The following is a 19,935-nucleotide window of genomic DNA, read 5'->3' as shown; positions in this document are numbered from 1 at the left end:
TTCTTTCCCTGAATTAATGGCTACAGCTGAGAGATGAGAGGGCCATGGCAATGATTACTTCAAACTGCCCTGTGAAGTAGCTTCTATTTTCTTCAACATACCATGCAGTACCCTAAGAGAGCTTAAGTACAGCCATTCCCTGCTTAATGACAGGTTTACTGTCTGAGAAATGGTTCTTTAAGCAATTTTGTTGTGCAAACATTGTAGATTATACTTACACAAACTTAGATGTTATAACCTACTAAACACATAGGTTATGTGGGATCAACCTTTATTTATTTATTTATTTATTTTTGTGCTGGTGATTGAACACTGGAGTGCTTCACCCATCCCCAGTCCTTTTATTTTGAGACGGGATCTTTCTAAGGTGTTTAGGGCCTGGTGGATTTGCTGAAGCTGGCTTTGAATTTGTGATCCTCCTGCCACCATGCCTGTTGGGACCAACCTCTTATATGTTATCTGTCATTGATCAAAATGTTATTACATGGGACATGAGTGGATTTGTCTAATTTCACATGGCCAGGATGTAGGGAACACAGATAGGTATTCCACCCCCACTTTTTAAAAAAATCCTGCCCTATATGAGTTCAGTGTGCAGCAGAATTGATAACCACTGCTATAGTCTGTGAGTTCCTTTAAGACAAAAGGCCATGAATTTAGTTTCTGTACATAGCACAGCAACTGGGACATAGTATTATGGCATAGATAGTAGGTGTCCTCAAAAAGATAATGAAAGAAAGTTTAGAGGTGAAATGATTAGTTATGGGAGCCTTAACCTAGTCAGTGCATTAATCTACTACTAAAGATGATAACTATAGACAGGGAGGGTGTGGCTGGAGAAAGGGAGTTGCTGGGGGCTTGCCCTTGCAATATATATTTTGTCCCTGGGGATCTTGTGAAGTCTCTGCTTCCCAATTGTCCTGTCCTGAGCTGCTTTCCTGTGCCACACTCTTCCTGCCATGATGTTCTGCCTCACCCGGGGCACAGTGCAATAGAATCATTCATCTGTGGACTGAGTCACAATCCTCCAAAACTGTGTCAAAAAAAAAAAAAAAAAGCTTACTATAACCTATAGTAAGTGTTCATTAAATATTTGTGGAATACATGGAAGTTTTTTGGCTTATTTTTCCCTTTATCTTCCTCACTCTAGAAGGAAAGCTACACAAGATTATACAAGAATCAAGGAGCCCTTTTTAGGTATGCAAGAAGTCCTAGAAAATGACTTGACAGTTCATAAATGGTAGTGACATGATCAAAGATTATGCCCTTTTCCTCCCATGCCCTTTTCACTATTTTAACTTTTTTCTGGAACAACCTCCAGGGGAGAATTTTTTTTTTCTTTTCCCTTGGAAAACTTCGGTGGTAGGAGATTGTCACATCTAACCAGATTGAGAGCATCTGTAGACCAGAATTCAGAGTGGGGAGGGTCAGGGATAGTGTATTAGCTTTTAATTGCTAGAATAAAATACCTGGGAAAATCAACTTAGAGGAGGAAAAATGTATTTTGGTTCACAGTTCCATGGGTATCAGTCTATGTTGGGCTGATTCAAAGGCAGAAACATCATGGCAGAAGGGAGTTGGATAGGAAAGCTTCTCACCTTATGGAAGCCATGAAGCTGAGAGAGACAAAGTGGCCAGGGACAAGAAATATCCTTCCAGGAGATGCCCTATTTCCTCCATGCAGGCCCCACTTCCTAAAAAGTTTCCATCAGGGCTGGGGATGTGGCTCAAGCGGTAGCATGCTCGCCTGGCATGTGCAGGGCACTGGGTTTGATCCTCAGCACCACATAAAAATAAAGATGTTATGTCCACCGAAAACTAAAAAATAAATATTAAAAAAAATTCTCTCGCGCACGCTCTTTAAAAAAAAAAAAAAAGTTTCCATCAACTCCCACTAATGTCATCAAATTATTAATCCATCAATGGATTAATCCACTGAGGTCAGAGCCCTCATGATCCAATCACTTCTCAATATCCCCACCTCTGAACACTCCTGCATTGGGGACTAAATCTTCCACACATAAGCCTTTGAGGAATACTTCATATCCATAACAGGTAGGTTCAGTTGAAAAAAAGGAAGAGGAGGAGGAAACACACTTTGCAATATCACTATTTTCATGTATAGCTCCAAAGAAATTGTGTCAGTGACTAGCAATTATTATAATAGTAAATTACATATCTTGAGATCCTTTTAGATCATCCAGAACATTACTCTAGGTGGTTATTCCAAACCAGCAGGTTGAAACAAAGTCATAAGAATTAGACCTACTGGATATATGCATACACACATATACACACATGCAGATCACCATTACCAACATCACCAGCAGTGTAGGCAATGGACTGAAGTAGTACAAAAGCAAATACAGGAAATTATGTCCTTAGCAGGGTTGTTCATAATAGCAAAAGTTGGAAACCACCACCATATCTCTGGCCACAGAATAGTTATAGTGATGTGTTCACACAATAAATACTATTCAGCAATGAAAATGAATTATATTTTGTATAAAACACATGAACACATCTTAGAAATATTAAAAATTATTGTTGGATGAAAAGACAGTATAACACCAAATATGAGAAAAAAAATATTAGCATCAGGCTCCTGATTTGTTAAATGTGCTGTGTGAATTTACACTTGCATACTGCATATGCAATTTGTTACAGAAATATTTAGATACTTATAATTCACAGGCATCTGTAAGCACATTTATACATATGCTATACAAACATTGTCTAAAATGGACTGTGATGGCACAAAAGCCATCACTGGAGAGATGACTACATCTTTTAAAAGGTTTTTAGACAAAAAGAGAATGAACTAAATAATAAATATTTTAGGTGAACCCTCCTTTTTCTCTAGCAATATTGCAACTATTTGTTAAAGAATATAGGCATTTGTTCGGTTTCTTGAAAATACTGATATTGCACAAAACAGGAAGTAAGCAGATGATATATCCTTTTATATTTGACATTTTCTACTACTCCTTGATAATCACAATATATATATTTTTAATCATCACAATGTTACACTAAGCCAAAATGCTTAATTCATATGAAATATTCCAAGATAAAATTTCACTTTTAATCTAGATCATTTAAGCTATTCCCCTAAATTAACTTTGCTTTAGGTGGGGATTAACAAATTAATATATTTATCAATTAACTCCCAGGTAATGCTATTAACTTGCAAAAGAACATTGAAAACTTTTCTCACACTTGAGAAAAGGGTTTTCTTAATTTGCCTTTATATTGAATTATGCAGAGGTTAACCCAAAATGTTAACTTCTTTTAAAATTTTGCCTGAAAAATCAATCTAAACTTTAGAGATTAGTCATTATTTTGAGTTGTGATATCACAATATCCAACACATTAAAATGATTTATACAGTACTTTCACATTTCAAAAATGTTTTCTTTTTGCACACCAGGGATATTGGTGAACCCAAATTGTATAAGGAATGAAACCAGAGTCCTCCCAGGCTGCAAAGGTATATTCACACAGAATCTTGACATATCTGTGTTTGTGTTCATTGGAGTTGTTCTGCCTAGATTCCATTTCTGCTGTCATTTGGTTGGTGACCTCATTCATGTAAAAATTAACTCAAGACAACACTCAAACAATTTCAAGGCTGTGAATATGGTATTTACATATAAAATTACTTGAAAGATTTTCAATAAATTGTCTATTGCCTACTGTTGGAAGTCACATATAAATTATGGATTTGTTTGAGCCATTATAAGGTAGGAAGGCTATTTTTCTGAGAACTCCTGGGTGAAATTCCCAGGTTGGAGAAAGCCCAGATCATACTGGCGCCCTGCCTTAGCTCACAGTCCCTAGGTTCAAATGCATCCACGTGGAGATGGGCGTAACCTGCCAAGCCCCCAACAACTTGTTTTCCCCATTCTTATTCTGCTTTCCTCAAGAAACCTGCAACACTGAAACGTATATATTTCTCCTTAAATAAAGGTCTTGGGCCCTTTTTCCGTGTTCAGTACCAGTTCCCATGAGGGCTGGAAGAGCCACCTGGTGCCCTGCTTTTAAAACTATTTTCTGTCCCTTGTCTTCTGCTCCTTATTATTTTCAGACTGTTTGTTTTCCCAGCCGGTTCACACCTCCAAGCAGGAATCTGCTCTACAGGGGTGCTGGTAACCCTGGCAGCCTACATATAATGAACAAGTTCCCTCTTTGATGATTATGATTATGACATTTAGCTTAACAGGCTGAATAAATTTTTATACGTACCACTGTTAGCATTCTAACAGTTCAGTTATAGATTTTTATAACAGGTATTATAGGAAGAATTGTCATGACTCAAATGTGAACTTCTGTCTACATCATATGGACCACTGTATACTAATTTGCATACGATGCAGTAATTATGAACTGAAATTGTTAGAGGAAATGATTCAAAGACTATGAGTCAGCATTTCCAACAATGTAATTCATCAAGAAGTTGGGAAGAGTGTAAATAAAATGTGACTTCATGGCAAAAATAAAGCCCCAAAATCTTAAGATATTAAAGCATGTTGTGGTAGCTACGAAAATGTGCCTCATAGAAATGCACCTGCAGGAGCTTAACAGCCCAGGGCCCCAGAAATTACATTCTAAATTCCATCACTGTGCGGTTCACACTTCCTGAGACTGCTCCCAGCCAATGCTGAACATGCAGTTGGCATGCATATCCAGGAAACAGTGACTCCATGGATGGTCAACTTTGATCCAACAGCCTTGCCAAATGTTCTTAGGCTACGCAGCAGTTGAGGATATTTCACCCAACATTCCTCCCCTCCTTTGCTCACTTAAGGGTCACACCTGTATTATAGTCTGTTGGATTTTCCAGCCCCTCCGGGCTCCCTATTTTCTTTCAAAAATGTTTCCACACAAATATTATGTAAAAAGTTAGATAAAATTATTTAACAAATTTGGGGGAACAAGCTTATAGCTAAATTATGTTAACTCAGATTGGCTGTGTGTTGGAGGACTAATTCAATGCTTATTAGGGAAGGTGTTTGCAACTTTCTTTCACTTCATGCTTGTGTGAAGCCTAAAGGTCAGAGAGAGGTGAACACTCAGGGTCTTCTCAGGTCTCAATCATCTAGCATAAGGCATGCACATGGCCTTCTGGACTCCCTATTATGCATGATAGCTTTTCAAAGCCTCAATTTTCCCATGTATCTTCTTCCTCAGCCTCTTCCTGCCAGGCTTTTGCTTCTGTGTGCTGCTTGCCCCATCTATTGTCCTTGGCTCAGGGCCACTGTGGCTCATATATTAGCATGTACAAGGTCCTGAAATTTCTCCTTAGCACTGCAATAAATAAATAAATAAAATAAAAACTTTAAAATATTTTTAAATAAAAAGTCTTAAAAGGAGATTGAGTTACTCTTCAAACTCTTTATAAATCTGTTCAGGTGGCAGATTCTATATCTCATAAGAATAGTTTTGTTTCTTTTTTTACTTATGTCCTCGAGTATCAAAAACAAAGATCAAAACAACAAAAAAAGCAATTTTCCACATGTAAAAAAATTTTCCTTAAAATTAATGTCATCTATATTTAAGATATTTTACTTCATTTTGAATAAATCAACTTATTCTTAGACATCCATGTTCTTAAGTAATTAATTTCTCTTTCTCATCAGTAGCAAATATTTCAAATTGACTCACAATTTATAACAATAGATTTGCAACAGTCAAAACTTCTTTCAGGGATTCAGCAAATCCCACATTTACTATAATCAGGTTATGGCCATAAGACACAGCTTGCCTGGAAGCTTTACATTAAATAGTATATTTTCTATAGGGACTAAACAGAAAAGCCAAGACTGAATCATGGGTACAGAGGACAATACACAAATGAGATAATTACAGGTTATTTTAATTGGCCCTTGTCAATAATCTAATCAACTTTTAAAAGATTTTCACATGAGGAAAATGAAGCTCAAAGATGTAATAATCTTGCTGGGGTTATTCTACTTCTTTACTGTCACTAAGACGAGTCAAACTTCCATTTTTCTAATTCCAAGTCCAGTACTTTTCAGTATAATAACATGTCTAATTAGGTAGAAAGGTACTTCATTGAATCCTTTCCACCATTCTTTTCCCTCAAACAGTAATCAATACATGAACAATACATTGAATTCAGAGTTACTAAGTACCACATCGCAAGGATCAGAGCTTTTGTGCTTTGGTCTTTACTGTTCTTAAATATTGAGGAAACTCAGATCATAGTTGATGTTACAACAAAAGAGAAATAATTAAAAAGCAGTTGCTAGCTGGATGGTGGCAACTGAAGGCTGAAGCAGAATTACAAGTTTGATGCCAGATTGGGCAACTTGATGATACTAAAAAAAAAAAAGTGGCTGCTGAAAATGTATTTCACTTTGCTGGTTCTTCTAAGTATATAATTGGTATTAGTATTTGCATATTTTAGGGGGGATGGGAAAGGTACCTGGTTCGATTAACTTAGGAGTTTAACAAAACTTCTTAGGTAGAAATGATCATTAGTAGCACAAAATTAGAAATTCCTCCTTATGTTCTTAATTTGAATAATCTACTATAGACACATTCTTATGTATTTATATCTACTATTCTTCATATGAAAATTAGAGTCTTAGGATGTTAATAAAAATGCATACTGATCTGAGCAAACTGCTAGAAAAATAGCAACAGTTTTATAGATCTCAATATCTGCACACTGCTTTTTAAGTTAAATTTTCTCATTCTTCAAAACTCTTCCCAGAAATTCCACATTTGAGAAAACATTTATATAGCATGTTCTTTTGACATATATCTTTAAAATATGAATATTGAAGTATTTTTGTACCAGGGATTAAACTCAGGGGCACTCGACCACTGAGCCACATTCTTATTTTGTATTTTATTTTGAGACAGGGTCTCACTGAGTTGCTTAGCACCTCACGGTTGCTAAGGTTAGCTTTGAACTCCTGATATTCCTGTCTCAGCCTCCTGAGCCACTGGGATTAGAGGTGTGTGCCACCATGCCCGGCAATAAAATTATTTCATATGAACACCTAAAAAGGGCAAATGAGTTTTTATTTTTAATCTTCAGTCATTTTTGTAATTAAATTACACTCAGATACTCAATTTCCTTTAATTGATAGTGATTTTAACATTTCTCTAAACAGGACACTGAAAATTTTAATGAACCAGCATTACTATAATGGCTTCTGCCAAACAACCACTTTGGTAAATTGCCTGTTAAAATTATGTATCAAGAGCTTTATATATTACAAAGAGCAAATAAAAAATAAAGAAATCATGAGACTTTACAAAAAAGGTTAGAAAAACAAGTTTTCTATTTATTTAAAAATAAGTTTATAGTTACTACATTGCAGGGACAGGAATTCTTACACATACATTCTAGTTTGTATAAAAGGATTCAAAGAATTATGCATCAAAACTAACATAGAAAGTGTCCACGTAACAGTAAAGAAAGTTCCAATCAATATGTACAAAAAGAAAGGGCACTGCTATTGTGGTGTGAGACTGCTGTTTATAACATGATACTCCAGGTCTGGAAGGAAAAAAACCCAAAAACCTCAATAAAGCTAAATAATAATTTGTTTTTAACTCTGTTACTTATTACATACAACGGATTTGCTTGTGTTTAACATTGTTTTCTGTACAAAATAAGCATAATTTTAATTTGAAAATGTGTCAGTTTCAACCTTAACCCTCTAGGTCAGTTACTTTTTAAAAATTGAGCTACATTCTACACATGTCTAAATATCCTGTGACAGGATTAAACAGTTTTCTAAAAGATATTTTTTATAAGACCTGTCTTCTTGCAGTTTTAATATGGTCCAAAAATGTAACTTTATTTTGTCTCATTTTACAGTCTATCATTGTGATAAATAAACACACATTCTTAAGAGTAACCAGTATGTGTATGCATTTGTATGCATCTGCTTTATACGCTTGTGTACTACATACCATCTTGAACCTATTTTCTTATCTCCTTGAATGTAGAAACTCAGTCACACAATATTATGTATTTGGTTTGTGCCATAAGGTTAATTTCCTGATAATTTTATCTGCATTAAAAAAGTATTCCAAAACACCTATCAAAACTAAAAATATATATTTATAGCTCAGATTTTCTACTCACTTTTATTGTAGTGTGTATAAGATTTATCGCTGGAGTGCTCAAAGTGGTACTTACAGTCTTCTGACTCAATGACCTCTTCCTGGGTACTGTACACAGTTCAAAATGACTTTTCTTTTGGAGTGCTTTGCTAGTTAAGAAAATAGTTTCTTAGTAAATGTAATAATAATTTAGCGCAAATCACTTGGAAACAGGGAAAGTAAGCAGAAGTGCAAAGATGGAAGTAAGGAAAGGTATATTTTTCCAACTTTAATAGGAAGATAAATTCTTACCTAAATAAAACTAAACTGCCTAACCTGTTATGTTAGAAACATTTTCTATGTAAATTGGGACCTGTAATCCACAGAAGATAAAGTAATTCCTCTATTATAACTTTTAAAATCATACACCTCCTGCATTTAAGGTGAACATTTATAGCCCTTTAATCACTCAAGTATCTTGGTCCTTTCAACATACTCAAAAATAAATTGCAGTCAATAAAAACCTTCAGAATAATGTTTTCTTTAGATAGAAAACTGAAAATCAAAATTATTTCCAGATTATACTTGAGAAAAATATATAGGCATCAATGAATACAATGGAATGTCAAAATTAAAGTAATACTTCTAACTGAAGAAACTACATTATGAATAATACTTTGTAACAGGTAAATGCTAATATCAAACGATAAAATGTCATTTCAATATACTTGTTAGATAATTTGCTACACTGCAGATAAGGGACAGTTTTAGATATTAACATACGTGCTGTATGAGGATCTTTTCTCTGCTCACCATTTCTTAAACTTAATTCATTTCCAGGTGATACTTAATTCAGTCAATTCTATGTCTCAGATGTGACCTAAACAAGCTCACACATATTCTATGATTTTTCTAATTAAACTTAAGGAGGAAAGACAGTTTTGTAATAATGCCACCAGCCTGCAGTGAAGTTGGGCAATAAAAATAATGAAAATAAGGCCTCATTTAATTCATAAATATATACAAAAAATGGTTCAATGCTATAATAGCAGATTGCAAATAATAAAATTTAAGATGCTAAATATCCATTGCCAAAGGTTATAAGACTATCATTGGATTGAATATTTAAAACTACTCAGTGGTCACATTCAAATTTTGTAAGATTCATCTGGGGCTTGAGAATATTAGGGAAGAGAGAACATTTAGGCTTGGGTATTCATCAACATGTAAATTAATTTCCACATTCCATGCATGTAACAAGTTATATTTCAGAAACTTGCAGCGAACTTGAGATTTTTATATTGCTCACCTATAAGACAAATGCTAATGTTTCATTCTGGCTTATTAACAGTACATACATAACTTTACTGTCTTAAAGAGGGTATTTTTCCAAGTGGTAAAACAAAACAAAAACATGGCAATGACTTAAATTTCTTAATTCAATTTTTGCAATGTATAGAATCTAAATTATAAAAATATAAATATATCTGGTATTACCAATACATTTTAAGTGTTTCTGTTACAAATAATCTGATCCAAGTCATTTTGCTTTACTAAGAAACCAGTGTATGAAAATGTCCAAATATGGTCAAATATACAGTATCTTTAGAATAGGTACAATACATTTACTTGTTATAGGAAAGATGGCAAATACTCATTTTTCTGCTCAAGAGTTGGAGCTAATCCATACACTATATAGAGGTACTCTAAGACTGTGTGCACTGTTTCTTTTTCTATACACACCTCAAAACTATACACATTTTTTTTTTTACAAAAATGGATTTTATAGTCTATCCTTTTTTTATAACACAATGCAGATAACATCAGGAAATTATATTTTCAAATAGATTGCCTTCAAAAACAACTAATTATTTTAACGCCTTAAATTTCAAACATACAATTTCAATAATGGTGTAACTGAAAGATTCATTTTTCTATATAACCAAGCCATCCATTTCTGCATTATGAAGAGTTTAACTACTGAATTTCAATTATATAGTTAAATATATCTGTTAGAAAAAAATAAATATACAAAAAACCTGAAAAATTTGAAATTATTATTCAACTGCAAAATCACAGCAATCCAGTCAAGATCTGGAAAATGGTTTACTTAATTTCACAGGAGGATTTCTGTACAAATTTCGTTACAAATGATCTAAAAAGCCAAAATGCATCACTTTTCATTCTTCTTCAAGACAGTCAAATGACAGTTAACATTTAACTTATCGGAAATAAGTAAAGAATAATTATTATATATTTTGCCAAGGTTCAATTAAAGACTTTATTTTTCTATATTAGGGTCATGCTGATACATATTTTTCCAATCCTTGCTTTTTAAAAATGTAGTATTTGAAAATTTTGGTTACATTTTTGTACCATATCAGTCCTCAGAAAATACTACATTCTTTAAACTTTTTAAAAAATGGACAATCATTTTTAAACAATAGAAATGGTATTTATGTTGGTTTTTAAGGTATAAAATAAGTAACTGTACCATAAACAAATAAATAACTGCTTTCCTTTTCCATAGCAGTACATATAGTAATACATTCTCCTAAGTCATATAGTTATCATTTACAATAGACAACTTAATTTTACTAATGATGCAAAAAATAATAGAATACAAGGCACAATCATTAAATGGAGTTTTTCTTTAGGGTGTATATTGACATACCAGCGTGATAAGGATACCGTAAAAAGTGCAGAAAAAACACAATGTGCAATGAGACCACTGTATAAAACATGATTGCATAAAAAGTGATTTGGCCTATTTTAACCTTTAATAATTGAAAATAACCAATCTTCCCCTTAAAATTAAACTATAAAGTATGACATTTTAAAATTATTTTTATTCTACCACTATCTAAAAAATCCTGAAAAAAGGAATTTATACCTGGGTAATAGTATATAAGTATGTGTTTGTATATATATTTAATTATACCCATTTATCAATATATACACATACACACACAGACACATTTCTTTGTAAGTCATTTTAGCCTATCAGATATGTCTAAAGTTTAGAAATGACATTAATCCAGATCAACAAGTAAACATCAAATCCCATACCTTTTTTCCTGTATCTTCCTTGAATCCTTTAACCACTTAAAACATTTCTCTAAGACATCTCTGTCAAAGGACCCACCAGTGCATTATTTTCTACTATTAGTACCAAAAAAAGAATATATCTCAGCATAACTCTTTAATAACTTGCTCTTTAGAATATATATCCTTTCCAATATTGAAAAGTGTATGCTGTCCTGACAGTCAAAAAACAGGCTTTCCACTGCACTGATTCTCAGTCTTTGGCACAATAAACAGAGATTGAGAGACTGATATAAGAATCAAGGTCTGAAAAATTAGACAGTCAAATGTTTTCCAATGTGGATATGTTTCCTTTTCATCAGCACATTTTGAGTTTGGCAGAAATGGAATAAAGCAAAAGCCTTCTCTAGATATTTTGTAGATGAACATTCTGTAACTAAAATTAAACTTTTTAGGGAATCAAATGGTAGGAATTTTATCTTTAGAGGAAACACATTCCTTAAATTTACTGCTACTCTATGTAATATCTGTCTTCCTAGGGGCATGACCTCTGTATCAAGAAAAAAATGTATCTTGCTTGATCAAAAATAATTCATTTTAATATGAAATGTTCTATCATTGGGAGTATTATGCTCCTTAAGAGTGTAGCAGAGCTGTCTCTTTCATAAATAAATCAGGAATTCATTATAGGTCCTCAATTTCTTATGTTTCAAACAGTGAATGAAATGAATATGGAAATGTATAACCTATCTAAGGGCAATAAATAGCAAACATTTAAAATATATATGTATATATTTATATATATATATATTCATTTAAAGAAGTGAAGTGTCTTCTAAGATTTTTTTTTTTGCAAGTCAAATCATAACATTCCCTAATCCACCATAGCAGCAAGGAAGTAGAAGTGTTAGCTCTACTTATTCCTTAACTGTACCTGTTTTATAGATTTTGAAGTAAAATATTTTGGTTCAAGTTACCAACCAATTAAATTTGCTTTTGCTTTTTCAGTCAACTTTCGGACTCGTCCTCTACTAGAAGTTCCAAAAGTCAAAGAGGTGTCTTCAAACAACAGCTGCCTTTGCTCCTCTTCCGAGTCATCCTCATTATAGAAAGCTGTCCTTCGACCTTGGTTTCTAGTTCTCATGTGGGGTTCAGAGCTTTTGAGCTCTTCAAACTCTTCTTCTTCATCTATAACAGGATCATCAGTCTTTTTTCGGTTACTTCTCCTTAGCATTTTAACATTTGCAGGAACTATAAGATCTGAATCTAGTTTTTGTGTTTTCATCTTCCTTTTGGGTTTTCTGCCTCCACGACTCTTTTTCTGTAACAAATCCTCCTTAACCATATTACTTTCAGAAAGAAAATTGCATGTTGAAGAAGGAACCACTTCATCTCTGATGGGATGCATGTTATTTTGCTCTGAATTTTCTGCCTTTGCGTACTGTAGCTTTTTGGGCTTTCTACCCCTTTTCTTGTGTATAATTTCACCACTATTGGTATTAACTTCTACCTTAGGTTTCCTTCCAGGTCCCCTCTTCACAAGTTTTGATGGCTGTCCTCCATGGCCATTTACTTGAATGGTTCCTGGTACGAGAGCATTGTTCTTACAATCTCCTACAAAGGAACAATAGCACATTTAATATATGGAATTGTTTTCTTTATTTGAACCTCAAACCAGTCAATAAGGTACACTTATATGTAATAACATGATCCAACAAAGAGCTAACAGCTACAAAAGATTTTATTGGTTAGTGATAGCCTCTTGAGGGAAATAAAAGCTCAGAGCAAATAATAACTTAGACGATAGCTGGAATTAGCAAAGGTCTCTTATTTCTACTATCAGGTGTCAATATTTATAATAAATCACTATTAATGAGTATATGTACATATATTTTTGGTATTGGAGATTGAATGCAGGGGTGCTTTTCCACTGAGTTACATACCTGGTCCTTTTTATTTTGAGACAGGGTCTCACTAAATTGTTGGGATTACAGGCATGAGCCACCATGCGCAGCTAAATATCTTAACTTCTGTACCATTCTTCCTTATACCTGATTATTTGTAATACTCAAAATTTTCATATAAATCAAACTGGGAGCTCCAGTATTGCAATGCTAAAACCTAATCATTATATACATCTGATTTCTCTAGGATTCAGGACTAACATAAGCCAGGCCAATAAACCCTTTGAAATTTGGTTTAGAAAGTAATCAGATTAAAAAATGCAAACATTCACAGTCACTTGCTTATTCATTCAAACACTTATTATCCACCATATGCCAAATACAAGTTATTTAAGAATAAGTTAATTAAAAATAAGGAGCTCATATTCTTCTGTGGACAAAGACACATGAAAAATAATAATTTTATCAACCTGTTAAGTACCACAATAGTAGTAAAGAGGATTTTCCAGAAACAAAGAAGAAAGTGCTTGATTCTACCTAAAAAGAACACAGTAGGATTCCTGGAGATGATTATTTCAAAATTTGAAAGGTAATAAATAGATCTTTAAAAAACTACAAGGAAAAAAGAAACTTCAAAGATGGGGGCAGGGGGAAGACAAAGATATTTAGGTGCTTCCATGTGGTTTCAGATGGCTAGGACATAATTGGGAGAAATAACGTAAGGAAACCTGGAATTTGTTAAGCAAGAGCCAAGGAATGAAAAGTCTTGCTTAATAGTTGGGAAGGAAAAATTAAAATCTGATTCCATGTATCATTTGAGCAAGAAATGATTTTAATTCTGTGTATGTGCATGTGCACACGTGCTAAAGATCAGTGATCAGAAAGATTACTTTGGATGGAATATGGAAGGTGGATTGGGTAAGAAAGAGCTGAAAAATGAAACAGAAAGACTAGTTAGGGAACCTAAGTAGTCTAAGTAAGAAATTATGTAGGCCCACAATAAGGTCAAAAGTGAGAATGGATTTAAGCTATGCAATAGGGGCAGAAACAACAAAAACTAAAGACTACTAGAGCTCATAACCCACTTGAATCAAAGTGTGAAATATGATATGTCAAGAACTATGTAATGTTTTGAACAGCCAACAATAAAAAATTAAAAAAAAAAAAAAGACTACTGAATAGATATGGATGCTGAAAAGAAGGCTAGGATGACTTCCCGATTATAAGCTTATGAAAACAAGAGATCTCAATGCCATTAATCAATATGAGGACATTTCACCAATGATATTAAATTGAGTGAGGTTTCTACAAAGAAACATTGAAGAAGAAATGTCTTAGATACAGTTTGGAAGTCATAAGACAAAATGCTTATTATTGGGTTGTCTGAGGTAAGGAATTATATATCGTTTTAACATGCCATATGGTATATTGAGTTATTTTCTCCATCTTTTAAACATAAAACCTTTAGAACAAAAAAAATTGCACTTCAAAAGAACTCAGCAGCTTAACTATAAGGAACTAACAGTTATATATTAAACTGGAAGCCTGACTGTAGACAACCATAATGAATTAGTAGAGGTTAGTGTACTGTATTTTTTGGGGGGCTGGGATGGGTACTAGGGATGGAACCCAGGGGCACTTAACCACTGAACCACATCCCCAGCCCTTTTTATGTTTTATTTTGAGACAGTGTCTTGCTAAATTGCTGAGGCTGGCTTTGAATTCATGACCCTCCTGCTGCAGCCTCCCAAGCTGCTGGGATTACAAGCATGTGTCAACGTGTCCGGTAAGTATATTATATTTTATAATCTATAACAAAAATTTTTTTTAGAAAAGTGAAGAATGTTTCAATAGGTTAACTAAATATACTTTAAACTCCAAGGATCTATTTCTATAGATTTTGTAATATTCAGAATTAAAAGTCTTTTATTCTAGAATGTGTTATTATTTCCATGTTTTAAAAAATTTAATGACAAATAGTTTGCTTTTGACATAAAACTGCAAATCAAAGGGTGTCTTACTATATTTATCAACTAATAAAGACTATATGATTTTTAAGCAGGCAATCAAAAAGTAGATAAAAAGAATAAATCCAACCACACCAAAAAAAAAAAAACATTTGTAAGAAAGATCTATTATACTCAAAAGGACACAAGTAACATCTTACCTTGCTCAGTGACAGATGATGACTTTGAAAGAGTGGATGCCTTTGAGAGTACAGATGATTTCATTTTACGTTTGACGGGTTTTTCCCTTTCCAAGTTTTCTTTTGCAGTATTATTCCTAGTGCCAGGACTAAAAGTGGACTGACCAGGACTCGAAAGAGTATTCAAGGTTTTGGACTGTTTCACAGAATTTTCTAGTACTAAAACACACACAGAGAAGATTAAAAAAGTTTGGGACTGTGTCTAATATGATTTGCTTAAATTACTCAAAGGGTCAAAACTTAAGGGATACTTAAAAATTTCCTCAGAAAATCTACTTTCTCTCCCCCCCGCCCCCAATGCTAAGGATCCAACCCAGATCCTTTTGCTTCAGGTCAAATGCTCTAACTCTGAGCTACAACTCCAGTCCAAGAAACCTACTTTCTAATAAGAAAAAGGCATACCCAAGGAGACAATCTTAACAGTTAAAGCCTCTTTAGAAGCTGCAGTTCAAGATTATGAAAGCAAGCCTTGGCAAACTGCTAGCACATCTATGTACTAGAATTTAACTTCAGGCAGTTTGGGTCAGTTTGTTGTTATTATTGAGCATTATTCTACATTGATATTCCTACACATCAATTTTCTTTTTCTTATTAAAAACTTTTTTTTAAAATGGAGAAAACAATAAAGCCAGTAAAAGACAATAGCATCTACAGGAAATTATCCAAACCCACTGCAAAGTAAAATCTTAAAAAAAATCATCATACACCCTTCAATTTAGAAACTGTCTTACTTGTTTTCCCTGGCACTGCAGATGTATTAGCTTTTGGAATAAAATTCTTTGCAGCTGATGAAGTAGATGGTTGCTCAGTAGTGATAACTGGATCTATAATTACTCGGTTGCTTCTGGTTCGAACCACAGAACTGGATTCTGTTTTACCATTTATCTGAGCAGCATTATGCCTTGGTGGTACTGATCGTGTAGGTGTAGAGAATGGAGAGGTAGAGATTTCTGACTTTAACTGGGGTTTTACAATCCTTTTCTTCCTTTCAGGGCTGTAAGTAAGATCACATTGTTCATCATTCTTACAGCTCTATGAGTGAATAAAATAGTTTTATAATACTGTTGGATTCAATATTTGTACTATTATGAAATATGTTAAAATATGAGATTTGTAGTGGATTTCATATGGTTGTGAGCCTTTGAAAAGTGAATATTTAGTGAAGGATTGCCATAAATGCTACAGTTATATGACAGAAAGCATGATGCCATCACTACCCTAAAAATGCTGTTTTACTGTATAGATTTAGCAGTTTGAATTTAAGCACTTACACTAGTAAAGCTTTAGTTTAAAAGATTAAAAATCCTCCACATCATAGGAACTTGCATGTCAAATATATCATTCTGCAATATAGGGAATAGTAAAGGAAGTATTAAAAAAACACCAAATTCTATCATTTAGATGACAAAGTTATAGATTACTTAATGCCACTGAAAAGAAATTAATTACCTTGATGCAGCACTACTGGAAATAGAACTACTTCTGTTTCTTTTCTTCCTCCTCTTGGTTATAGTATTTCTTTTATGAAAACGCAGAGCAGATTTATAATCTGATAAAACTGAACTAATATGTTCTTCAAAGAAAGCAGATAGGCGCAAACTCATGCTGTAAATCTATGGGGAAAAAAAAAAACAACCCACAACACTGTGTTCAAACACTCTGTAAGGGAAAATGCCCATTTAGTGAATTTTGTAACTTAAATATTTTTCTAGTAAATTTTATCAGTATTTAAATATTGCTTTTATATTACTTTTCCAATCTCTATTGAGGTAAAGTAAACTAAAAAATTTTCACCATTAATTTTGTGTTTGTATTAGAAATTTCCCAAGATTTGAGATTCTTAAAAGTTCTACTCTGAATTCAGATGGTGCATACTGACAAAACTACTCATTATTAACTTTATCATATCAAAACCATGACTGAGGGTTTGAATTCATTTTCCACTGCTACCTAGATTTAGCATCTACTCCTTCTCATTACACTGTCGTGTATCATTCTTTGCGTATCATTCTTTGGAAAAAGAAAGGTAGATAATATTAATCATACTACTTCAAGAAAAATAGCCATTCCTAAACACCAAAGAATGACATCAGTGTTACTTCATAGAGGAACTAAGGAGTAGCAGGACACTATTAAGAACTCAACAGTCAGAATGACAGCTATTAAGAATATAAACAATAAGTGTTGGTGAGGATGTGGGGAACAAAGGACACTCAAACATTGCTGGTGGGTCTGCAAAATGGTGCAGCCAGTATGGAAAGCAGTATGGAGATTCCTTGGAAAGCTGAGAATGGAACCACCATTTGACCCAGGTATCCCACTCCTCTCAGTCTATACCCAAAGGACTTAAAAACAGTTTACTATAAGGATACAGCCACATCAATGTTTATAGCAGCACAATTCATAACAGTTAAACTGTGGAACCAACCTAGATGACCTTAAGTAGATAAATGGATAAAGAAAATGTGGTATACATACACAATGGAATATTATTTAACATTAAAAGAGAATAAAATCATGGCAATTGCTAATGTATGCAGTTGGAGAATATAATGCTAAATGAAATTAGCCAATCCCACAAAAACAAATGCCAAATGTTTTCTCTGATTTAAGGATGCTGATTCATAATGTGGTGGTGGTGGTGGGGCATGGGAGGATTAGATGAACTCTAGAAAAGGCAAAGGGGAGGGATGGGTAAGGAAGGGAAATGAGGATAGGAAAGACGGTGGAATGAGATGGACATCATTATGCTAAGTACATGTATGAAGGCACCAATGGTGTGACTCTACTAGGTGTATAACCAGAGATATGAAAAATTGTTCTCTATATGGGTAATATGAATTGCAATGCATTCTGCTGTCATATATAACAAGTTAAAATTTAAAAAAAAGAGAACACAATAGAAAATTAATTTTACTCTATTTAAAAAAAAGGCAACATTTGGCTACTTAAACATACTTTTCCTTTAGATAAACATAAAGCAAATAAAATTAAATACCCTTGATCTTTTGCTTGGTGTATATGCTTTGGAATTACTAAAAATAAGTCTGACATCTTTACATAACTCCATTGGTGACTCATAATTCCCAGCTTCTAAGGTTTCTCTAACAGTAGCAAAATCCATTGGAGTGTCGATGATGTCCCTGTAGTCCTAGGAGAGAGAAGACAGGCAGTATTATTATTATTACCACAAAGCATTATTTTCAGTACAAGGATTCACACAGGCATTTCATGATGAATAGAAGCTCTAGAACTATTAATAATTGCTCTTGTTTTTTAAAAAAGGCCCCAAAACATAAAATTTAAATGCTGCTGACTCACTGAAACACAACTGTTAAATTATGACTGATAAAACATAAACAATGAAAGTAAGGTAATATTCCATTGATCTGAAGGCTGAAGTTCTAATAATGTCAACTTCAGTACAATAATTGGGAGCTTTGAAGTAATCAAGAAGTATGAATGTAAATAGTTCTCACAAAGTGTGCTTGATTCCATATAGGAGTACCAAATTGCTCGAGGTATCTACTTTCCCAATTGTATGTAAAATAAGGCAAAAGCTTGGAAGCAATAAATGAGGCAAGTGAAAGCAGAAGAGCAACAGATAATGAACACAATATGGTATAAGATTACAACATTATCAAAATAGGATATATTTTACAAAGGACAAAAAGCATTGCATCTTTTCAATAGCCTTGAAGATTTAACTATTTGTTTTTGAAGTATAACAATTCTATTTTGTACAATCAAGTTTAAAGTATATGTTTGATCATAAAGTAAAGAAAGTGCAATGTAAGATGAAATTATTACCTTTATAAATTTTTTATTTTTTCCTGTCCAACATATATGCTTATTTCCTTTTTAAAATTACACTAGCTAGTATTACCACTACTATGTTGAACGCAATAGTTAAAATGCTTTCAATCTTAAAAACAGGAGAAACACAGTTTTTCACTGTTATGCACAATGTTAGCTATGGGCTTTTTTAATAGATGGTCTTTATTGCCTTGTGAATGTACCCCTTTGTTTTTAGTTTTCTTAATTTGTATCATGAAGGGTGCGACATGTTTTAAAAATAATTCGTTTTTGTCTATTTGACATCTAATTCATCACAGGATCAATTTTATTGCTATATTGTCTGTATTTTGGCATCTGGTGGCCTTACCAACCTGTGGGGGGGGGGGAGCTCTTCCAGGGCTAGCCAATTCTTTTTTTTTTTTTTTGGTACTAGGGACTAAACCCAGGGGTGCTTTACCAGTGAGCTATAAAAGATACTAAAGGGTTAAACTGAGAACATGCAAACCAACCTGAATATAGTGTTCCAACTACCACCTTTTCCAATTCTCAAACTTCAGGTCAACATTTCTACTACCCTTCAATTATCCTAAGGCCAAGACTAGATAACTAGAGACCACCTGTATACTCCAGAGCCCACAGGGCCGGGGTTATAGCTCAGTGGTAGAGCACCTCTGGCTTTAATCCCTAAGCTGTTTACTCTGACTTGCTGTGCCTTTCCCACAGAAATCCTCAACAAAAGGTTCCTAAGTTTTTTCATAGCTCTTGCCTTCTGCCACCTAACCAAAACCTGGTGCTTTCCCTGTGGTATAGGGTGACCTCCACCTTCTCTGGGACAAGGACAATAACCTTCTTCCTTCCAAGCTTGTTTTTATTTGCTTTTATGGACATAGTGATTTT

The 19,935-nt window shown here is 33.7% G+C and overlaps 1 protein-coding gene across 1 annotated transcript in view; it reads right to left on the bottom strand.

Annotated features, from left to right (window-relative positions):
• Positions 1-7,298: 7,298 nt before the first annotated feature.
• Phip (pleckstrin homology domain interacting protein) overlaps positions 7,299-19,935 on the bottom strand; it is a 126,699-nt gene continuing 114,062 nt past the window's right edge. The window contains exons 36-40 of the mRNA XM_046420682.2: positions 18,239-18,391; positions 16,690-16,853; positions 15,972-16,234; positions 15,202-15,399; positions 7,299-12,744 (exon numbers count right to left, since the gene is read on the bottom strand). Coding sequence (XP_046276638.1) covers positions 12,104-12,744; positions 15,202-15,399; positions 15,972-16,234; positions 16,690-16,853; positions 18,239-18,391 — 1,419 coding nt within the window. The 3' untranslated portion in view covers positions 7,299-12,103. The remainder of the gene's footprint in view (positions 12,745-15,201; positions 15,400-15,971; positions 16,235-16,689; positions 16,854-18,238; positions 18,392-19,935) is intronic.

Source organism: Marmota monax, unplaced genomic scaffold, assembly GCF_021218885.2.
Source record: "Marmota monax isolate L192 unplaced genomic scaffold, Marmota_monax_Labrador192_F-V1.1 WCK01_AAM20220418_F8-fsc00365, whole genome shotgun sequence".
NCBI lineage: Eukaryota > Metazoa > Chordata > Mammalia > Rodentia > Sciuridae > Marmota > Marmota monax.
The sequence above is the reverse complement of the archived record's forward strand: the minus strand, read 5'-3'. Positions and strand labels throughout refer to the sequence as shown.